Raw genomic sequence first — 21824 nt, forward strand, 5'->3', positions numbered from 1 at the left:
ACAGCTGCAAAGAGGCCCTATGTCAATAAATGGGCTAAAGATTATGATCAAGAAATTTGAAGAACAAGTGGAGTAGATGGTGCATCAGGGAGAGGGAGGTGGCCCTTTCCCATGGCAGTTGATAAAGTTGCTGTACCTATAGCCAATTACACAGCACATTGCTTAAATTTTCCAGCCAGTGCTCAAGCTCTCAAGGGAATAGTCTCCCTTCTGGTCAATGGTACAAAAGATTTTGTAGCGTATTTTACAGTGGTATCCCATATTACTACAAGATTGAGAATGTGCACCACACAGAGTCCCAAGATAGGCTACAACACTGATTACCCTTTGCTTTTTTGGCTCTAATGGATATTGGCAACCTGTGACCGGTGTAACAGAGTTCTTGGCAAAGAAAAATGGACCATACACCTTTTCCCGTGAAACTCCACAAAACACATTAAATTTTGGAGAGCCACTCTCATGTTGTACAACTTCATATGGTTGTTCCATAAGGCACATTCTCATTGCGATGGTTCACCTTTCCATTTAAGACGAGGCACATTTCACTCTACACAGTGCTGCAAATGTACAGAACTGTCATGTGTTGCATTCTAACCCACCACATGTTGTGCAGGAACATCCACTGCACTCAGCTTATGGGACTATGGTGGAGTGGTTTCACAAGCACCTTGATTCTCGGTTCATTGTTCTTTGAGGAGATGACATATCACAGGCCTGTTTGGTGTACAGTGACATCTGCATGTTATAAGGACCATGTTGTACAATACATGACTCCAGCTTTGCAAGAACACTACTGTGTCCATACCACTATATTCTAGCAAGACGTGGCAACACCACACATTGCTTGACAAGTAAAGATTTGCTTCGAGAAACCATTGATAACAACTGTGTCATCTCTAGGCAATTCTGACATGGTAAGCTCTCATGGAAAGCCCATGTTCACGATCTTGTTGAAAAACTTAAAGCTGCTACATTTACCATCAGAATAGTTTCTGCAATAAGTGTCCAACATGAAAATTAGTCTACTTTGCTTATTTTCATTCACTTACAACACATGGCATTATACTCTGAGTAACCTTCCTATTCACAAAGACCATTTTTGGCTCATGAATGGGCAGGTTAACCTGAATGTGGTGCAAGTTCATAGACCTCTTGCCAAACTTTGTTCAAGAGTATGGGAATTTTGACACTGGCCTCTAAAGATATATTTTTCTATGTCTTTTGTTGTTAACAACATGAACTTATTCCCATAAGTAATCAGCTTTCACTCACTTAATGCCAAGCAGGAACTCAATCGGAATTTGAATCACACCACCCCAGCATTTGTGCAGAAAGGCGTGCAATGTATCGCTGCACCCATTTTCAATACACTACCACAATAGTTAAAAACTCTTAGCAGTAATCATCAATTTTTTAGTTCCAAACTTAAGAATTTGCTCATGCCTCTCACTATCGAGCAGCCCCTGGAAACAATTAAGCCCATTCCTGAGTTACATTGGCATATATACTCAAGCAGCTTGTCATCTGCATAACATTTGTATAAATTTGATTTTATCCAGTGTCGCATACTGACTCATTTCCTGTTCATGGGCATTTGCTCCTCAATTCAGTTCTATGGAACTAGATATGTAAAATAAAACAAAAGAAATCCAGATGTGTGTATTTGCAAGTTGGAGTAAAGCATGTCCACATGATGCCTCTTTCTTTTTTTTTTTTGTTTTAGGGTGCAAAACTGCTATGGTCATTAGCGCCCGGTCCATGACTTAGGAAACAGTAAAAAACCGAAATTGAAAACCAGTAGCAATGGGAACGAAAGTCATAAAATTGGAAAAACTAAAAGCAGAAGGAAGGCTTAAAAATCCACTACAGAAAGGGGTTGGTTGTCCCCAAAAAAAGCTTCAAATGACTGACGTCATTTCACTGGCACTAATAAACTTGAGAACGCGGTCGGCTGAGCGCGTGTCATCTGCTAAAATCGACGATATATCAGGCGATAGCTGTAGACGGGAGCGTAACGGATTAAAATAGGGGCACTCAATTAAAAGGTGTCTTACCGTCCACAGCTGAGAGCAGTGGGGACAGAGTGGGGGAGGATCGCCGCTTAAAAGATGTCGATGGCTAAAAAGACAGTGCCCTATCTGGAGTCTAGTTAAAATTACCTCCTCCCGATGACGCGTTTGGGAGGAAGAGGTCCAAGCACAAGGAAGAGCTTTCACGTCCCGCAATTTATTTTGGGAAGTGTCGACCAATGCGCGTGCCATAAATGAACAACATGACGACATAAAACGCTGCGTAGATCGGCAAAGGGAATCGATGGAATAGCTGGCCGAAGAAGAGAGACTGCAGCCTTGGCTGCTACATCAGCCACCTCATTTCCACAGATACCAACGTGTCCCGGGAGCCAGAGGAACGCCACCGAGACGCCCCCCAGGTGGAGCAAGCGCAGACAGTCCTGAATCCGGTGGACCAGAGGGTGCACAGGATAAAGAGCTTTGAGACTGAGGAGAGAGCTGAGAGAATATGAGCAGATAACGTACTGTATCCACTGATGGCGGCGGATGTAGTGGACAGCCTGGAGAACAGCGTAAAGCTCTGCAGTATAAACCGAACACTGGTCGGGAAGCCGAAAGTGATTTGGGGTGTCGCCAACAATATAGGCACTCCCTACACCTAATGATGTTTTCGAGCCGTCGGTGTAAATAAATGTGGCGTCCGTCATTTGAGCACATAGAGCAGCAAATGCCCGACGATAAACAAGTGAAGGGGTACCATCCTTGGGAAATCGACAAAGGTCATGGAGCAGGCAGATCCGGGGACGGAGCCAAGGTGGTGCTGTACCCCAAGTTGTCAAGAAGGTTTTAGGAAAGCGGAAGGAAAGAGAATGGAGCAGTTGACGGAAGCGGACTCCCGGTGGTAGTAGGGAGGAGGGGCGGCCTGCATACCCTACACCAAAGGAGGCGTCGAAAAAAAGGTCATGGGCTGGATTAGCAGGCATGGAAGACAGATGGCTAGCATAACTACTCAGAAGGACTGCTCGCCGATTGGACAGCGGAGGTTCAGCAGTCTCAGCATAAAGGCTTTCCACAGGGCTGGTGTAAAAAGCTCCAGACACTAAAAGTAATCCACGGTGGTGGATAGAGTCGAGACGCCGAAGAATAGACGGCCGAGCAGAGGAGTAGACTATGCTTCCAGACACTAAAAGTAATCCACGGTGGTGGATAGAGTCGAGACGCCGAAGAATAGACGGCCGAGCAGAGGAGTAGACTATGCTTCCATAGTCCAATTTCGAGCGCACTAAGGCGCGACAGAGGCGGAGAAGGACCACTCGGTCCGCTCCCCAGGAGGTACCATTCAGGACACGGAGGGTGTTAAGGGATCGCAGACAGCGAGCCGAAAGAGAGGAAACGTGGGGATGCCTCTTTCCTTGTGCACATTCATGGACACACAAGAACAGCGCACACAAAAAAATTAGTGGGAAGGAAACACTTATGCATGTGCATTCTTGTGTCCACATATTGTCTGATTGCAAAAGCAGTCTCCTATGTAGCCCCTTTCTTTGCTGAGGAGTTTTTGCTGAGTCAGAAAACACAAAGGCAACTATGAATAAAGTATTTATGTGGACAGAGGAATGAGGATTACACAAAGCGACATTTAGTTCGCAAATTTCAAGAGATCACAGCTAGATTTTAGTTTTTCTGCTTGGGAAACTGAAGTGACAGGGCTGGCAATAACATTTCACTAGCTGGTAACAGGTGACACATACCAGTTTGAACTACAATGTCATATTTCACAACAAAGCATTTCATTTCAGTGACTATTCCTGAAACTGAGAAATAATTAATGAAGGCCTTTTGTCATTAGGTGAAGGTTAACTGGCTTTTAACATGTCGCTTGTATCTTGTTTTATAAAAAAGTTGTGTATGCATCTTTAACCATAAAAGATTACATATAGATTAACACCCTCTAACTCAAATAATCTGGGAAAGTCACAGACCTCATAATCCACAACAATGGAGGTTGCATTTATCAGTTTTGTATTTTTTGCATCACTAATGTTCATTTCAATGTCTTGCAGTTTGCTTAGAAGCTACAAATATCCTATCCTTTCTTCTTTCTCATATGTCAATCTCTTCAACTGTTCTGCTATTAAGTTGACATAACACGAATATTTGTCCAAATTTCCGCACGGAGTCTTCATAAGTTTGTAAGCTGTTTCTTGTGAGTTTTCCTACTTCAAGACTTACATTACAGTAACATGATAAGAAACTTTTTATCTAATACTTAGCAATCAGAGCATTACACATGAAATTTTTATTCAAATCTTCAGAAGTGGCATTCCATATGAATTCTTTGTCTGCAATCATCTACAATTTCAGTATGCTTTCTTTGGAGTCACCAGACATCACTGTATGTGAATCACCTGAAAGCACAGCCTTAACATACACCACAAGAAGACATAAGGGTCCTAGTTGCCTGTGCTTTGCTAAACAGCACAAGCTATTCCTACTTAAACATGGGAAGCAATGCACAATTATGCATGGCCTTCATTTTGAGACAATTACATTTAGACAAATGCCCGTGCACAGTTGTGCTGTTGGAAATGGAAGCCCATGCATAAAGGTGACCAGAAAAAAAGGCATAGTGCAGATGCACCTTAAGTGTTTCTCAATTTAAAAAAGAAAGTGTATAAAAGGAGGAAGTATTCTTTTACAGACTGAATAGTGTCCCCAAATCCATGTAACGTAGTAGTAAAGTGTGGAAGGAAATAAGGTAAGTGTATCAAAAGATTTTGTTGATGATTGCCTGAATTGTAGAATACTGACTGCTCCTGTTGTTGTTGTTGTTGTTGTTGGTGGTGGTGGTGGTGGTGGTGGTGGTGGTGGTGGGTAATTCCAATGAAGGCCCTTTTGGCTGAAAGCTTACTTGTTTGACAGTGGTAGGTAGCAATCTATCCATTTTATAATATTGTTACTGACCTTTGTGTACTATTCAAGAACAGTTAGAGTAGTAATAAAGAGGCCCTTTACTGCAATTATGAAGCATTTCAAATCATTTCCGGGAATTCAGCCAGGTAACACTTTTCGGCGGGAGAACACCCGGCAATTTTCAAACCTCGGTTCTCGAACTGATGCTGAGAAGATAACATACACACTGAACACCAGTGCCACCAAAGATGACCAAAGTCAGAGATACTGATAGTGGAACGACAAACTCGCAGGTGAGGTAGCGTTGACTCTGTTCGTCTGTTTTTAACAAGGGAGAGAGCCGGATTCCACACAGTGTTTAAACAAAAACCTCCATCCCTGTTAACGAGTTTGCTCGCTAATTTAATCTCAACTGTCTCCTTAATAACACTGTCCCAATAACTGGATGTGCATGCCAATATCTCAGTGTTATTATATAACATGGGGTGACCAGTATCCAAGCAATGTTCGGCAATAGCAATTCTACTTAGCTGCTGTAATCGTGTGTGCCATTATGCTCACTACATCGGTCCTCAACGGTCCTGACCGTGGAGGACCGATGTACGGAGCATAAACGGCACACACGATTACAGCAGCCACATAGATCTGCTATTGCCGAACATTGCTTGGATACTGGTCACCCCATGTTGTATAATAACACAGATATTGGCATGCCCGTTCAGCTATTGGGACTATGTTGTTAAGGAGGCAGTTAAGATTAAATTAGCGAGCAACCTCATTAACAGGGATGGAGGTTTTTGTTTAAACTCTGTTTGGAATCAGGCTCTCCCCATTGCTAAAAAACAGAGGGACAGAGTCAATGCTACCTCACTTGCGAGTTCGTAGTCTCACTATCGATATCTCTGACTTTGGTCATCTTTGGTGGCACTAGTGTTCAGTGTGTGTGTGTGTGTGTGTGTGTGTGTGTGTGATCTTTCCTGCATCAGTCCGAGAACTGAGTTTTTAAATTTGCATGTACGTCACCTGTCCGTTGTAGTTTGCCTTGAAAATGGTGGGGTGTTCTCCCGCCGAAATATCGGCGGTCGCTGGAAGTGTTACCTGGCTGAATTCCCGGAAGTTACTTGAAAGTTGTATACACCAGGAGAAACTCGGGTCTCAAATTATAAAGCTGTCTGTTCCAAATTCTCTCTCACGCTTTCAAGAAGAGCATGCCCAAAAAATAAACAGAGGTAAAAAAATATCTAGGGACCAACACACTACATGAAGTAGAAAACATGTAGCAGTTGACATGTCATTAAAAGTAAGTTAATTTGAGGCATAACGAGCTCAAACTGGACAAGGTCGGGAAGTAAATTCGATGTGTAGTCTTCAAAAGCACCAGCCTGGCATTTGTCTTCATTGATTTAGGAGTCCTCCTCAATGCATAACCAGTGTGTTACCACTGTGTCATCTCTTTCAATAAAAGAAACATTTAGCATGAGAAACAAGAAACTAGTTAACTTTTCACTCCTTTTGGTATGAAAACTGGCATTTTCTTATGAAAAACTTTAATCCCCCAAGTCCTCTATGTAACCTTTAGAGGAGTTTAGTACTGTTAATTCTGTGCCATTTAGCTGTATTTCATCAAAATGGTACATGAATATTAACGCATTGTTAAAATGACATGTATAAAAAGACAGTATTTAAAATTAGTAAAAGCTAACACAAAAAGCACAAAAATAACCTGCACTGCCAAAATTTTGTGATATAGAAATTACAACTGACAAAAATCATTGAATAATGAGTAATGTTTATCTGGTGCTGATGCAAAATAACAATATAGTAACTGAAACTGAATAGTACTATGATAGTAATTACTGAAATTACTTCATAACTAATTAGATCAAGTGGACTAGGTGATAATTTTTACCATACTTCAATTAACTTAAAAAAGTTTAAAGATTTGACCAAATTTTTACAATAAACAGTGGTCTGAGCCGAAGAATTAGAGGGCCGAATGTGTCTTTTAGACGGACATTATTTCACATACCTGGGAGTGCTGTAGTACATTTACTATGGCGACTGTTCACAGTCGTTCACTGCCTTTTTGGCATGAGTGGCGTTATTACATACACAATCTCCATTTAATTTGCTTGAAAAAGTTATTTGAAGCATATCAAGTACCAGTGTATATTTATGCTGAATCCAACAGTGTAACATCCACGATGGAACAATTTATTTATCACGAGCAGACACATGCTTCAATACAGCATAACAACTATTTTGTGTTTCATGGGGAGAAACTCAGATCTTCCACAAAGAAGGCTCACTCTTACAGAAAGATATATAAAATAAGCATGAGAAAATCAATAAAATGTTTAACAAGCATCTGTTTATGGAACAGAAAAGTCTGAGCACAGAATTATTCACTTCCATACAAACAAGTAAACTGAAGATCTCCACAACCAAAAGTAACCTTACGAGAAACAAGCTAACAAACAAAACGGGGTAGTGTGATGAAATGTATTAGCAATAACTCATGGAAAAGAAGTCTATTTAATGAGGTACACCAGAACACAGAAGGAATTTTTTTGGTTCAAAAGGAGAGTTTTCAGTGCTTTGGTCGAAGACAAGAAGTAACAGCTCAAGATGAAAGGCACAGAAGTTGTTGGTAAACATGTTAATACCATAATAACCATTTTGCGTGGATAAATTGTATTTTTATATAGGGTTGCAATACTTGCCAATAAGCAAAAAAGGATTTTGGATTTATGTAAGTGAAAAAGCAATAATAACTTGAGTGGATTGTGAATTGTTCTGGTATTAGCCCCACAAAAAAATCTATGACCTACTGCCATGAAATATCAATTGCAGACCCATTTGATAAGCCGATCTGCACGATAAAAATAGATGTTATATCTTTAGTAAAATTATGTCAAAGTGAACAAAGTCCATCATTCAGTACCAACACCTAAAGCTTCCCAGATTATTAATATAACAAACAATTTTGTAATACATTATGTAAATGGAGCTTTATTATAGTAATCTTACTATGCTTTCACATAATATCAATCAAAATGCTATGGAGAGCATAACTTTTAAATTAATGTAATAAAGAAACAAATTTATGAACACAAATTTATTTACAGATGACCAGGTTCTCCCAGCAGATAGTGAAACGCTTTACAATAAATTATGTTTAATTTGAATAATGTTTTATTAAGTTTTCACATGGCTATACCTGTAAATAAAACAAAAGTAATGGCAATGGAAGGGAAGCATAAAAAGAGCAAAAAATTGATAATCAGTAAGATAACAAACAGTTGAATTTGTTTAAATATCTCAGAACAGAAATATCAAATGTGGTTCAATATACAAACAAATATAATGCTATAAATGGCTTTATAAGGAGGTATCTTGGTAGAACTACAAGGACAGAGATAACACAGACTGTACTAGGTAGTGGCTAAACCTGCCCTCGTGCATGATAGTGAAAACTGGATTCTAAGAAAAGGAGAGCATCGAAGATTGAAACATCCGAGATGAGGTTTCTGAGGCCACTTCTTGTACTAACACAAGGACATAAACAGCAATCAGATGTGAAAACAACAACAACAACAACAAAAGAAATTAGACAATACCACAAAAAATGGTATGACCACATCAAAGGCTGCCACCTGAGCACCTGCCACGGCAAACATTACATTTCAAGCAAACTGGAAGACAGAATAGAGCATGGTCAATAACGAGACACAGAAAACAAAATTGTTGAATTCCTTTTGTTTTGAAATGGGCCTATATCCTCTCCTTGAAATGGAAGAAGAAGAAGAAGAAGAAGAAGAAGAAGAAGAAGAAGATTGTGTCATCTTTACAGTAAGTAGCAATCTATCTTTTCCTACACTGTAAATAGTGAGGTACTGCAAAATTGAATGAAAGACATAAAATTCCAGTGTAGCCAGAAGTACAGAATGAAGAGTGTCAACCATATCCTTCTTAAGGGAACCATACCAGCTTCTACCCACAACATTTTAGGAAAACCACAGATTACCTATACCTGGATGGCCAGCTAGGTATTTGAACTGCAGTACTGCAGAATGCCAAGTGCAGTGTTTTACCACTACATGGGCCTTGTTTATGAGCCTCACATGCCGAGTGACAGGAATGAAGGTAGGAATCTAAAAGGGTCTCACAACTGTTGTGGTCTGCATGTTGACATTATTAAAAATCATGAGAAGTTAAGGGAAGAGAGTCTGGATACTAAGGAAAGATGTGAGTTTATAAATGACAATTTTAACACATTGGTACACCCCCCCCCCCCTCCACCCCCCATTAACCATGGACCTTGCCATTGGTGGGGAGGCTTGCGTGCCTCAGCGATACAGATGGCCGTACCACAGGTGCAACCACAACGGAGGGGTATCTGTTGAGAGGCCAGACAAACGTGTGGTTCCTGAAGAGGGGCAGCAGCCTTTTCAGTAGTTGCAGGGGCCAACAGTCTGGATGATTGACTGATCTGGCCTTGTAACACTAACCAAAACGGCCTTGCTGTGCTGGTACTGCGAATGGCTGAAAGCAAGGGGAAACTACAGCCGTAATTTTTCCCGAGGGCATGCAGCTTTACAGTACGGTCAAATGATGATGGCGTCCTCTTGGGTAAAATATTCCGGAGGTAAAATAGTCCCCCATTCGGATCTCCAGGCGGGGACTACACAAGAGGACGCCGTCATCAGGAGAAAGAAAACTGGCGTTCTATAGATCGGAGCGTGGAATGTCAGATCTCTTAATCGGGCAGGTAGGTTAGAAAATTTAAAAAGGGAAATGGATAGGTTAAAGTTAGATATAGTGGGAATTAGTAAAGTTTGGTGGCAGGAGGAACAAGACTTTTGGTCAGGTGAATACAGGGTTATAAATACAAAATCAAATAGGGGTAATGCAGGAGTAGGTTTCATAATGAATAAAACAAATAGGAGTGTGGATAAGCAACTACAAACAGCATAGTGAACATATTATTGTGGCCAAGATAGATACAAAGCCCACGCCTACTACAGTAGTACAAGTTTATATGCAAACTAGCTCTGCAGATGATGATGAAACTGATGACATGTATGATGAGATAAAAAGAAATTATTCAGGTAGTGAAGGGAGACGAAAATTTAATAGTCATGGGTGACTGGAATTCGAGAGTAGGAAAAGGGAGAGAAGGAAATATAGTAGGTGAATATGGATTGGGGGAAAGAAATGAAAGAGGAAGCCGGCTGGTAGAATTTTGCACACAGCATAACTTAATCATAGCTAACACTTGGTTCAAGAATCATAAAAGAAGGGTGTACACGTGGAAGAATCCTGGAAATACTAGAAGGTATCAGATAGATTATATAATGGTAAGACAGGGATTTAGGAACGAGGTTTTAAATTGGAAGACATTTCCAGGAGCAGATGTGGACTCTGACCACAATCTATTGGATATAAACTGTAGATTAAAACTGAAGAAACTGCAAAAAGGTGGGAATTTAAGGAGATGGGTCCTGGATAAACTGACTAAACCAGAGGTTGTACAGAGTATAAGGGAACAATTGTCACAAATGGGGGAAAAAAATACAGTAGAAGAAGAATGGGTAGCTCTGAGAGATGAAGTAGTGAAGGCAGCACAGGATCAAGTAGGTAAAAAGACAAGGCTAGTAGAAATCCTTGGGTAACAGAATAAATATTTAATTTAACTGATGAAAAGAGAAAATAAAAAAATACAGTAAATGAAGCAGGCAAAAAGGAATACAAACGTCTCAAAAATGAGATCGATAGGAAGTGCAAAATGGCTAAGCAGGGATGGCTAGAGGACAAATGTAAGGATGTAGAGGCTTATCTCACTAGGGGTAAGATAGATACTGCCTACAGGAAAATTAGAGAGACCTTTGGAGAAAAGAGAACCACTTGTATGAATATCAAGTTCTAAGCAAAAAGAGGGGAAAGCAGAAAGGTGGAAGGAGTATACAGAGGGTCTATACAAGGATGATGTACTTGAGGACAATATTATGGAAATGGAAGAGGATGTAGATGAAGATGAAATGGGAGATACGATATTGCGTGAAGAGTACGACAGAGCACTGAAAGACCTGAGTCAAAACAAGGCCCCGGGAGTAGACAACATTCCATTAGAGCTACTGACGGCCTCGGGAGAGCCAGTCCTGAAAAAACTCTACCATCTGTTGAGCAAGATGTACGAGACAGGCGAAATACCCTCAGACTTCAAGAAAAATATAATAATTCCAATCCCAAAGAAAGCAGGTGTTGACAGATGTGAAAATTACCGAACTATCAGTTTAATAAGTCACAGCTGCAAAATACTAACGCGAATTCTTTACAGACGAATGGATAAACTGGTAGAAGCCGACCTCGGGGAATATCAGTTTGGATTCCGTTGAAATATTGGAACACACGAGGCAATACTAACCTTACGACTTATCTTAGAAGAAAGAGTAAGGAAAGGCAAACCTACGTTTCTAGCATTTGTAGACTTGGAGAAAGCTTTTGACAATGTTAACTGGAATACTCTCTTCCAAATTCTGAAGTTGGCAGGGGTAAAATACAGGGAGCGAAAGGCTATTTACAATTTGTAAATAAACCAGATGGCAGTTATAAGAGTCGAGGGGCATGAAAGGGAAGCAGTGGTTGGGAAGGGAGTGAGACTGGGTGTAGCCTCTCCCCAATGTTATTCAATCTGTATATTGAGCAAGCAGTAAAGGAAACAAAAGAAAAATTTGGAGTAGGTCTTAAAATCCATGGAGAAGAATAAAAACTGAGGTTCGCCAAAGACATTGTAATTCTGTCAGAGACAGCAAAGGACTTGGAAGAGCAGTTGAACGGAATGGATAGTGTCTTGAAACGAGGATATAAGATGAACATCAACAAAAGCAAAACGAGGATAATGGAATGTAGTCGAATTAAGTCGGATGATGTTGAGGGTATTAGATTAGGAAATGAGACAAAGTAGTAAAGGAGTTTTGCTATTTGGGGAGCAAAATAACTGATGATGGTCGAAGTAGAGAGGATATAAAACGCAGATTGGCAATGGCAAGGAAAGCGTTTCTGAAGAAGAGAAATTTGTTAACATCGAGTATAGATTTAAGTGTCAGGAAGTCGTTTCTGAAAGTATTTGTATGGAGTGTAGCCATGTATGGAAGTGAAACATGGACGATAAATAGTTTGGACAAGAAGAGAATAGAAGCTTTCAAAATGTGGTGCTACAGAAGAATGCTGAAGATTAGATGGGTAGATCACATAACTAATGAGGAGGTATTGAATAGAATTGGGGAGAAGAGGAGTTTGTGGCACAACTTGACTAGACGAAGGGATCGATTTGTAGGACATGTTCTGAGGCATCAAGGGATCACCAATTTAGTATTGGAGGGCAGCGTGGAGGGTAAAAATCGTAGAGGGAGACCAACAGATGAATACACTAAGCAGATTCAGAAGGATGTAGGTTGCAGTAGGTACTGGGAGATGAAGCAGCTTGCACAGGATAGAGTAGCATGGAGAGCTGCATCAAACCAGTCTCAGGACTGAAGACCACAACCACAACAACCAAATTATATAACATTTTTCATATTCATCCAGCAGTAAAAAGAGGATTTGACTGAGACACCTGAGAATGACAATATTCACTGCCTATCACATGTCAATGCAACTTCACACACACACACACACACACACACACACACACACACACACAACACACCACTAGTGGTTATGTAAATGATTAGAATTGCAATTATCAGTGATAGGTAGAATGCCCACCAAAGCACATGTTGGTTGGTTTAAAAAGGAGGGGCAGGGGGGGGGGGGGGGTGACCAAACTGCTAGGTCATCAGTCCCTCATTCCAATTAAAATAATTCCACAAAGGTGGAAGCAAAATAATCACAACACACAAAACACAGCTGGAAGAAAGGAGAAAACCACAAGAATGACAGAAGGGCAACAAACACTGAAATGGACAAAATCGGACAAGAAAACCACAGAGTGATGCAAGAAATATGTAGAAGAGATCAAAACAAGAGAGCAGATTACCATGGCTGCTGACCATGAGTATAAAAAGGAGAAGCCAGCCACTCTGCAACACATTAAAACCTCCATACTAAAAGCACTAGGGTGGAGGATATTGAAGGACAAAGGACATGTGCTACAACTATGTTCAAATGATAACATCCACCCTCACGAATAAAACCTAAAACCAAAGCTTCTGTTGAGGCATTGTCATCCAACACCAAAGGTAGGGTGCTGGGAAATGTCGCAGGGCGGCTAAAAGTGGGCAGTTCAGCAAGAGGTGGATGACCGTCATTTGTGAGCCACAGCAACACCGAAGTGGGTCTTCACGACGGAGGAGGTAACCATGCGTCAGCCATGTACGGGCAATGCGGAGTCGGCAGAGGACAACTGATTCTGTCTCCCAAAGCCGAAAAACCCTGCGGCGTAAGACAGAACGCAGGTCAGTTTTGGAGATGATCATCTCCAGAAGCAGTTTCCACGTAGCCTGTTTGGCCAGCCTGTCAGCAAGTTTGTTGCCTGGGATTCCGACGTGTCCTGGGGTCCACACAAACACCACTGAATGACGGGACCGTCCCAGGACAAAGATGGACTCCTGAATGGATGCTACCAAAGGATGGCGAGGGTAGCATTGGTCAATAGCTTGTAGACTACTCAAGGAGTCAGTGCACAGGAGAAATGACTCACCAGGGCATGAGCAGATGTGTTCAAGAGCACGAAATATGGCCACCAGCTCTGCAGATACAACACTGCAGTCATCTGACGAGGAGTGCTGTTCAATATGTCCTTCATGAACAAACGCAAAGCCTATGTGACCATCAGCCATCAAGCCTTTGTTGTAAACCACTTCATGTCCCCAGTACATGTCAAGAATTGAGAGGAAGTGATATCGGATAGCCGCAAGGTTAACAGAGTCCTTAGGGCCATGTGAAAGGTCCAGAAGAATCTGCAGCCTCGGTGTACGTGAATGGACCTCGAGGAGAGGTAGTAATGAGAAGGACTCCAGTTCCGACAGAAAGAACCGGAAGCGAACCGCAACCTAAAGCCCTGACTGGGATGCCGATGCGGGAGATGAACCGCCATGGTTGGGAAAAGCAGACAGTAATTCGGATGTGCAGGAGAACTATGAACATGTGCAATGTAACTGGTGAGCAGTTGTGCACGACTAACCTTAAATGGACGGACTCCGGCCTCCACCAGGACACTGGACTCATTCTAAAAGCTCCCGTCGCTAGACGAACGCCACAGTGGTGCACTGGGTCAAGTAAACGCAACACTGAGGGTGCTGCCGAGCCGTAAACCAGACTCCCATAGTCAAAAGGGGATTGAACAAGGGCTCTGTAGAGCTACAGAAGCGTAGAGCGATCTGCACCCCAGTTGGTGTTGCTCAGGCAGTGGAGAGCATTGAGGTGTTGTCAGCACTTCCGCTTAAGCTGATGAAGGCGAGGTAGACAAGTCAATCGGGCATTGAAAACCAGAGATAAAGTTCCGGTTCTGGATGAACGGTACGACGCCAACAGAAATGTATGAGACACGACTTCGCGGCTGAAAACTGGAAACAGTGGGCTAGAGCCTATGACTGCACCTTGTGAATGGCTCCCTGTAGGTGCCGCTCAGCAACACCAGTTCTGGAGGAGCAGTACAAAATGCAGAAGTCATCTGCATACAGAGAAGGTGAGCAACAGCCCTACAGCTGCTGCTAGACTGTTAATAGCCACTAAAAATAGACACACACTCAATACGGAGCTCTACGGAATGCCATTCTCCTGTATATGGGGGGAACTGTGGGAGGCACCGATTTGGACACGGAAAGTAACGAAGCAGCAGGAAGTTTTTGATAAAAATCGGGAGCGGGCCCCAGAGACCTCACTCTTACATTGTGGCAAAGATACGATGTCATCAGGTTGTGTTGTATGCTTTGCATAAGTAAAAAAAGATGTTGGCATCTGGAAAAGGCTGTTCAGATGGCAGACTTGAGGGACACAAGATCATCAGTGGTAGAGCGACCCTGGCAAAGCCGCCCTGACTTGGAGCCAGTAGGCCACGTGACTCCAGGACCCAACCCAACTGCCGACACACCATACATTCCAGCAGCTTACAAAGAAAGTTGGTGAGGCTGATCAGCTGGTAGCTATCCACATTATGCGTGTTTTGACCAGGTTTGTGCACCGGAATTATGGCGTTCTCCCGCCATTGTGAGGGAAAGACAGGGTGCTGAGGAGCCCCCACTCTGTGAATAGGCTGTTATAGGGTTCACTGTGGTGTGTAGTGAACGAGACTATTTTCCTTTTCATCCGCCGTTTGAGTGTGTGAAAGGCTGCGGGGTAGTTCTCCAACGCAGAGGCTCGAGCATAGTGCTTAGCAAAGTGCTCAGCAATCACCTTTGCGTCAGTAGATAACACGTCATTGATGTTAATGGCGGGAATTCCTGTTGGGGTCTGGTACCCAAAAAGATGTCTAATCTTCATCCAGACTTGGGAAGGTGACGTATGGCACCCAATGGTCGACACATACCTCTCCCAACACTCCTGTTTCCATCATTTTATAAGCTGGGGAATGTGGGCTTTGAGCTGCTTAAAAGCTATTAGGTGCTCTAGGGAAGAGTGCCGCTTACGTCTCTGTAGAGCTCGCTGATGCTCTTCAATTGCCTCAGAGCCTTCCGGCGACCACCAAGAGTCTGTCTTTCGCCGGGGGCGCCCTAAAGGAAGGAGAGATTGCATTTTCTGCAAGAACGAGAGATTGCATTTTCTGCCGCAGAAACGATTGTTGTAGTGACCTGCTCAACAACAATATCCATGGCACCATGTGGGGGAGATTCTGCAGTGACAGCAGGGGGAGCGGCACCATTTCTTCGTAAATGACACACCGTTACACTTTCGGGAAAGAAGTAAAAGCTCTTGCGCTAACGCTGATTTGCAGCATCGACCTAGAGGCAATGAACTCACAATTGCGCCGTGAGGCTTGTGTATCAGAGAGTGTTGGTTGAGACCCCTGCTGTCTTCTGCGAGCCTGTCTGTTCGGAGTCTGGCTCGCAGTTTCCAAGGAAAATAACTACTAGCCAATAACTAACACCATCGTTCACATTCTGCATTGACAGCAGAGGTGAAGGCTTCCCAGTCTGCCTTGTTTAAAGCCCATCTGGGTAGGCATCTGTGGGCACGACGTCGGGGGAAAGACAAGAAGATGGGGAAGTGGTCATTACCACACAGGTCGTCAAGTACTCTCCAATGGATGGATGGGAGAAGGCCAGGACTGCAAACCGAGAGATCAATGGCCAAATATTTGGCATGTGCCACACCGAAATGTGTGGGGGCACCTGTATTTTAAGAGGCAGATGTTGAGTTGTGACAGTAAATTTTCGACCTCCCTACCTCGGCCGTTAAGCATGGCGCCACCACACAAAATGTTATGCTCGTTAAAATCTCCCAAAAGTAGGGAAGGTTTAGGGAGTTGATCAATCAGTGCAGCCAATATGTTCAGCGGTACTGGACCATCTGGAGGAAGATACACATTGCAGACAGTTATTTCCTGCATCATCCTTATCCTGACAGCCATAGCTTCAAGAGGGGTTTGAAGGGGCACAGGTTCACTACATACTGAGTTCAGGACATAGATGCAAACTCCACCTGAGACTTTATTATAGTCGCTACGGTTCCTATAACATCCCTTATGGCTGCAGAGGGCAGGGGTCCGCATTTCTGGGAACCAGGTTTCCTGGAAGGCACTGGAGAAAGCAGGTGTAAAAATTAACAGTTGCCGTAGCTAAGTCAGGTGGTGGAAGAAACCACCGCAATTCCACTGGAGGATTACGTGATCGTGAGACTTGGAAGGCATGGAACACTTGATGCGGCAGTCTACGCCTCAGGGTCACCTGCTGCCATATAAGTACCTGTGTGATCGACATCAACTGTGTTTGAGGGCCCAGCGAGATCTAGATCCTCAACAGACATCAGAATCTCCACCTCATCCTGACACAGAGCTTGTAGGTAGTGGTGGTGTGGGTGCCACCTCAGTGGCTTGGTTCTTGGGGGTCTTTTTCTCTTTAGGTTTCTCTCACTGCTCCTTGGGTTTGCCCGGCTGGGAGGGCTTCACTGATTCAGTCTCAGGGACTGAGGAGGACTGTGAAGCCCCACAACCAGCTACCTGTGGTTGCTTCAGTCACTGACAGGTGTCAGCTTTGCCACTGGTAGGAACCTGGGAAGGGAGTGACCCAAAGGATCCCTTCCCGACAAGAGGATCCAAAGAAGACTTATGCTTCTCCAGCTGAGAAGTGGGGACTGACATCCATGATGGTTGTGTGGGTGGGTGGGTGAGGGGGTTGCTCCTGGAGAAGGTCGTGCAGGAGCAACAGGGAGAGAACTGTCCCCCACCATCAAGGAAACTGACGGCTCTGAGAGCCAACTGTTCCTAGTGGAATGGAAGATGGTAGAACCATTGTCGTAGTGCCGGCGTAGGTTGACATCATACGCACATGATGTAGCCTCTCATATTTTCTCTTAGCCTCAGTGTAGGTCAGTCAGTCCAGCATCTTGTATGCCATTATTTTTCTTTCTTTCTGGAGACTCCTGCAGTATGGCGAGCAAGGCAAATGGTGCTCTTCGCAGTTGACACAGATGGAAGGTGGGGCACAGGGAGTATTAGGATGTGAAGGACGTCCACAATGCCAACAAGTGATGCTGGAAGTACAGCTGGAAGACATATGGCCAAACTACCAGCACTTAAAGCACAACATCGGGGGAGGGATATATGGCTTTACGTCACAGAGGTAGACCATCACCTTGACCTTCTTGGGTAATGTGTCACCCTCAAAGGCCAAGATGAAGGCACCGGTGGCAACCTGATTATCTGTCGGGCCCCAGTGGACGCGCCGAATGAAATGGACACCTCGCCGCTCTAAATTGGCGCACAGCTTATCGTCAGACTGCAAAAGAAGGTCCCTGTGAAATATGATACCCTGGACCGTATTTAAGCTCTAATTGCAAGTGATGGAAACAGAAACATCCTCCAGCTTGTCACAGGCAAGTAGTGCCCATGACTGGGCAGTGGATGCTGTTTTGATGTAGACCGACCCTAACTGCATTTTGGACAACCCCTCCTCCTTCCCAAACTTGTCCTCTAAATGATCCACAAAAAACTGAGATTTCATTGACAAGAAAGATTCCCCATCAACTCTCATACATACAAGGTATCGGGGTGAATAAGCTTCGCTGCCATTCTTAGCCTGGCGTTCCTCCCATGGTGCGGCCGGGGGTGGGGTGGGGGTGGACAATTTGGAGTCGTATTTCTTAGCATTGAAGTTAGAACTAGACCACTTAGAGACTGCTGGTGTTTGACCACCAGCAAGAGATGACATACAACACTTCATGGCGTGTCATCCGCCCTGATGCCACCCACTCCGACCAGGGGCCCTCCCCATAGGCGCCACCCAGCCGCAGCAAAGGCCACCTAACAGGACGGCCATTGCTGGGATTCCCGATGCCACAGGGTGATGGGCGTCTACTCCTTAGCATACATGGGGAGTTAATGGCGCAGGCATCAGTAGAGCAGATCCGTGTGTGGCCAGCGGGCTACAACCAACAGGGTATATGGTGGCCCCACCACAACAGACTTGACTAACGTGCTGGATATCAGGCGCAAACAAGCTAAGAAGTCTATTATCATGAACAGCGCAGAAAGCGATACTGTACAGAGGATGGAGGAAAATGCACCCAGGAGGGCGACAACGCCCAACAGCTGGAGAATGAGTGGAAGTGCAGATCCATGCCGAAGAAGCATGATGGACACTGTGCACCATGTAAAGCGCCCTTCCCCAATTGGCTCGCTCTTCGGGAAAATTTTGAAAAATGGAGGTCAAACCCAACAGGGGAGCATCACATAAAGGCTGATACATGTGGGACTCCTTTTAGTCACCTCTTACAACAGGCAGGAATACCTCGGGCCTATTCTAACACCCGGGACTGCTGTTTGTCTACAGGGGCATGAGCAGCACTAGATATTGAGTGATCACTGTGAAGGGCACGCAGATACCTCATACTCATGTGAGACAGTGTTATCAGCCAGTGACTGTCATTGTATGAGTCCATTTGGTTGGCTGGTCGAATCATGCAATATCCAGATTTGTGGGGCACTTGGCTGCAACAGTGTACTGATGTTAGATGGGATCACAAGGGCATTATACTTGTCAAGGTTCTGATCAACACAGTCTAACCACACCAGACAGAGTTATTATTCACCAAACACATAATAACTTGTTCCCGCCTGTGGACTCATGACAAATAACATCGCATTGTGATCAGTAATGAATAGTAGTACTGCACTACTGAGGACGGCTCTAGTCAGTGAACATGGTGGCAATCAGCAAAGACATCCCATTCTTTCAATGAATTGGAGAGACATAGCAATGTTACTCCTGGCATCACAGCGTGGTGGAGGATGATGATAAGTGAGGGAACTCTGATGGCACAACTGTACGTCACAGACATCCTACATCTTGTGTTACCTCTCATGTGATTGTATTGAAATGTCAGTTTACTACAGGACAACATCCTTCTACATGACATATGTCTATGAACTGTTGATGTATTCCTGTGGCCAAAAAGAAACCCAGATTTGGCCCCAATGTAATACATGCGGTACCTGCTCTGACGTCAACTCGGTCCAGTATATCAAGGACCTGTTACAAAATTTGTGGGCCACCTTGCCTCAGGGGATGATGCAAAAACTTTACGGTGCTTTTTCCAACTGAATGGGGGCATACATCAAGGTTAGAGGGAAAGCAACATTATAAGACAAGTGGGCTCATCCTGCTAAGTTCCTTGTAAGTTTTACTCGATTTGGTAATCACTGAAATAGCATCACAATAACCTCTAATCCTGGCTGCATCAATTTTACCATTCAGTGTGAACTAAACAAAAGGAGAATGTCTTTCTATGGACAAATTTAACTAAAGACTAGAAATACAGTCATATGCACTGCTTTCTGAAGAAGCTAAGGAACAAGTCCCAACAGTAAATGTAAGTCACACAATGGTTTAAAAAATTTTAAACCAGGGAAGACAATGTGGGAAATAATACATCTGTGACAGACATTAAGGTAACGGGAAAACTCTACTCTTCCAGACCTTCCTAAGAAAATAATGGATATCAGAAGTTGTGGAGATGCCCTTTTAAGCATTTCTATGTCATTTAAGAGAAAAACATGTTACTGCAGCAAGAAATTATTTGGACACTTTTCATATGGCACATCTTGTACCAAGTTTTATCATTATCTGATTTTTTTAGCTCTATACAAGACCACATTATTTATAACTAAGTAAAAAGCTCCAAATACATGAACACACATTTTGACAAGTGGATACCTGTGTTCAGCCAGGAGTCTACTCCTGTCATCCAAGTAATGTCCGTTGGATACAGAACTGGCCTCACCCCAGGTTTTCCCGAACAAAAAACTGTCACCTGCCCAAGGTTCACAGACTGGTTCAGTAATTCAGTCTGCCAGTAGCTCACATTTTTTTCTAAAACTAGCCTTGGAAATTACTTTTACAAATATTTGAATCGCACTCTGTGAAAGAGTGAGATTTCCTAACTGTAATATTTATACAAGTATAGCACTCCGTTCCTTCTCAAGTTTGGAGGGGGGAAAAAATAGATGAATGAATAAATAAATACCTACAATCTAAATAACTCGCATGTTGTTAAATCCGCACACACACACACACACACACACACACACACACACACACACAAAACCTCTGTAGTCCATTTAGACAGAATAAACCTGCGCCAAGCATTATTAAGAAAGAACAACAGATCAAAATGAAAAACACAATTAAAATATCCATTTAATTACAATAAAATTTAGATATCTCTGTACTTACCTTTCCCGCTGAGACTGGCATAGGCTTTGGCCCCATACCAGGTCCAGGGAAGCCATGCGGTGGATGTGATGGTCCATGCATCCCCATGGGATGCATGTTAGGAGCCATGTTACCACTCATAGCACCCATAGGTCCCATGTTTCCCATAGGATGAGGGTGCGGAGAATGGTGATGATTCATAGGACTCATTGAGCCCATGTTGTTCATCGGTGTGACGTTCATGCCACCTCCCATATGACCACTGTTCATTGGCGGACCACACAAACTGTTCATGGACGGGCCACCCATTGGTCCATTGTTCATTGGAGGTCCCCCCATAGGACTATTGCTCATTGCTGGGCCACCCATGGGACTACTGTTCATTGGAGGACCACTTAACGGACTACTGTTCATTGGTGGACCACCTATTGGACCACCCATGTTGTTCATGGAAGGACCTCCTAAGTGACTGCTGTTCAATGGTCCACCCATTGGACCATTATTCATATGACTACTGTTCATTGTAGGACCACCCATACCACTCATTGGGCTTCCCATTGGGCCACCCATTGGACTGCCCATTGAACTTCCACTCATCATTGTGCTACCCATGTTGTTCATTGGACTACCAATAGGACCACTCGTACTCATGGGACCACCCATACTTCCGCTGTTCAGGGGGCTTCCCATAGGAGGACAGCTGTTCATAGGACTGCCCATCGGAGGACCACTGCTCATGGGTGGACCTCCCATCTGGCCACTGCTGATGGGTCCTCCCATGGTGTGGCTGCCCATGTTGTTCATCGGTGGGCCACTCATGTGACTACTGCTGCCCATAGGTGGCCCACCCATGTTGCCCATGGGACTCATGCCTCCCATAGGAGGACCACCCATGTGATGGTGGTGGTGGTGATGATTCATGTGGACGTGATGGCTGTGACTCATGCTCATCGACGACATCTGGGGTGGAGTGTCATCGAAAGGATTGGACGCCACAATGGTATCACCATAACCTGTAAAACACAAT

At 43.7% G+C, this 21824-nt stretch overlaps 1 protein-coding gene across 2 annotated transcripts in view; it reads right to left on the bottom strand.

The window, feature by feature from the left end:
- The window catches only part of LOC126094605 (protein pygopus), a 68601-nt gene that overhangs the window by 32209 nt on the left and 14568 nt on the right, over positions 1–21824 (bottom strand). For both annotated transcript variants that reach the window (XM_049909082.1, XM_049909081.1), the window contains exon 5: positions 20819–21810. In XM_049909082.1, the coding sequence (XP_049765039.1) occupies positions 20819–21810 (992 nt within the window). The remainder of the gene's footprint in view (positions 1–20818; positions 21811–21824) is intronic.

The sequence above is a fragment of the Schistocerca cancellata genome, chromosome 8 (assembly GCF_023864275.1).
Source record: "Schistocerca cancellata isolate TAMUIC-IGC-003103 chromosome 8, iqSchCanc2.1, whole genome shotgun sequence".
NCBI classification, from domain to species: Eukaryota; Metazoa; Arthropoda; class Insecta; order Orthoptera; family Acrididae; genus Schistocerca; species Schistocerca cancellata.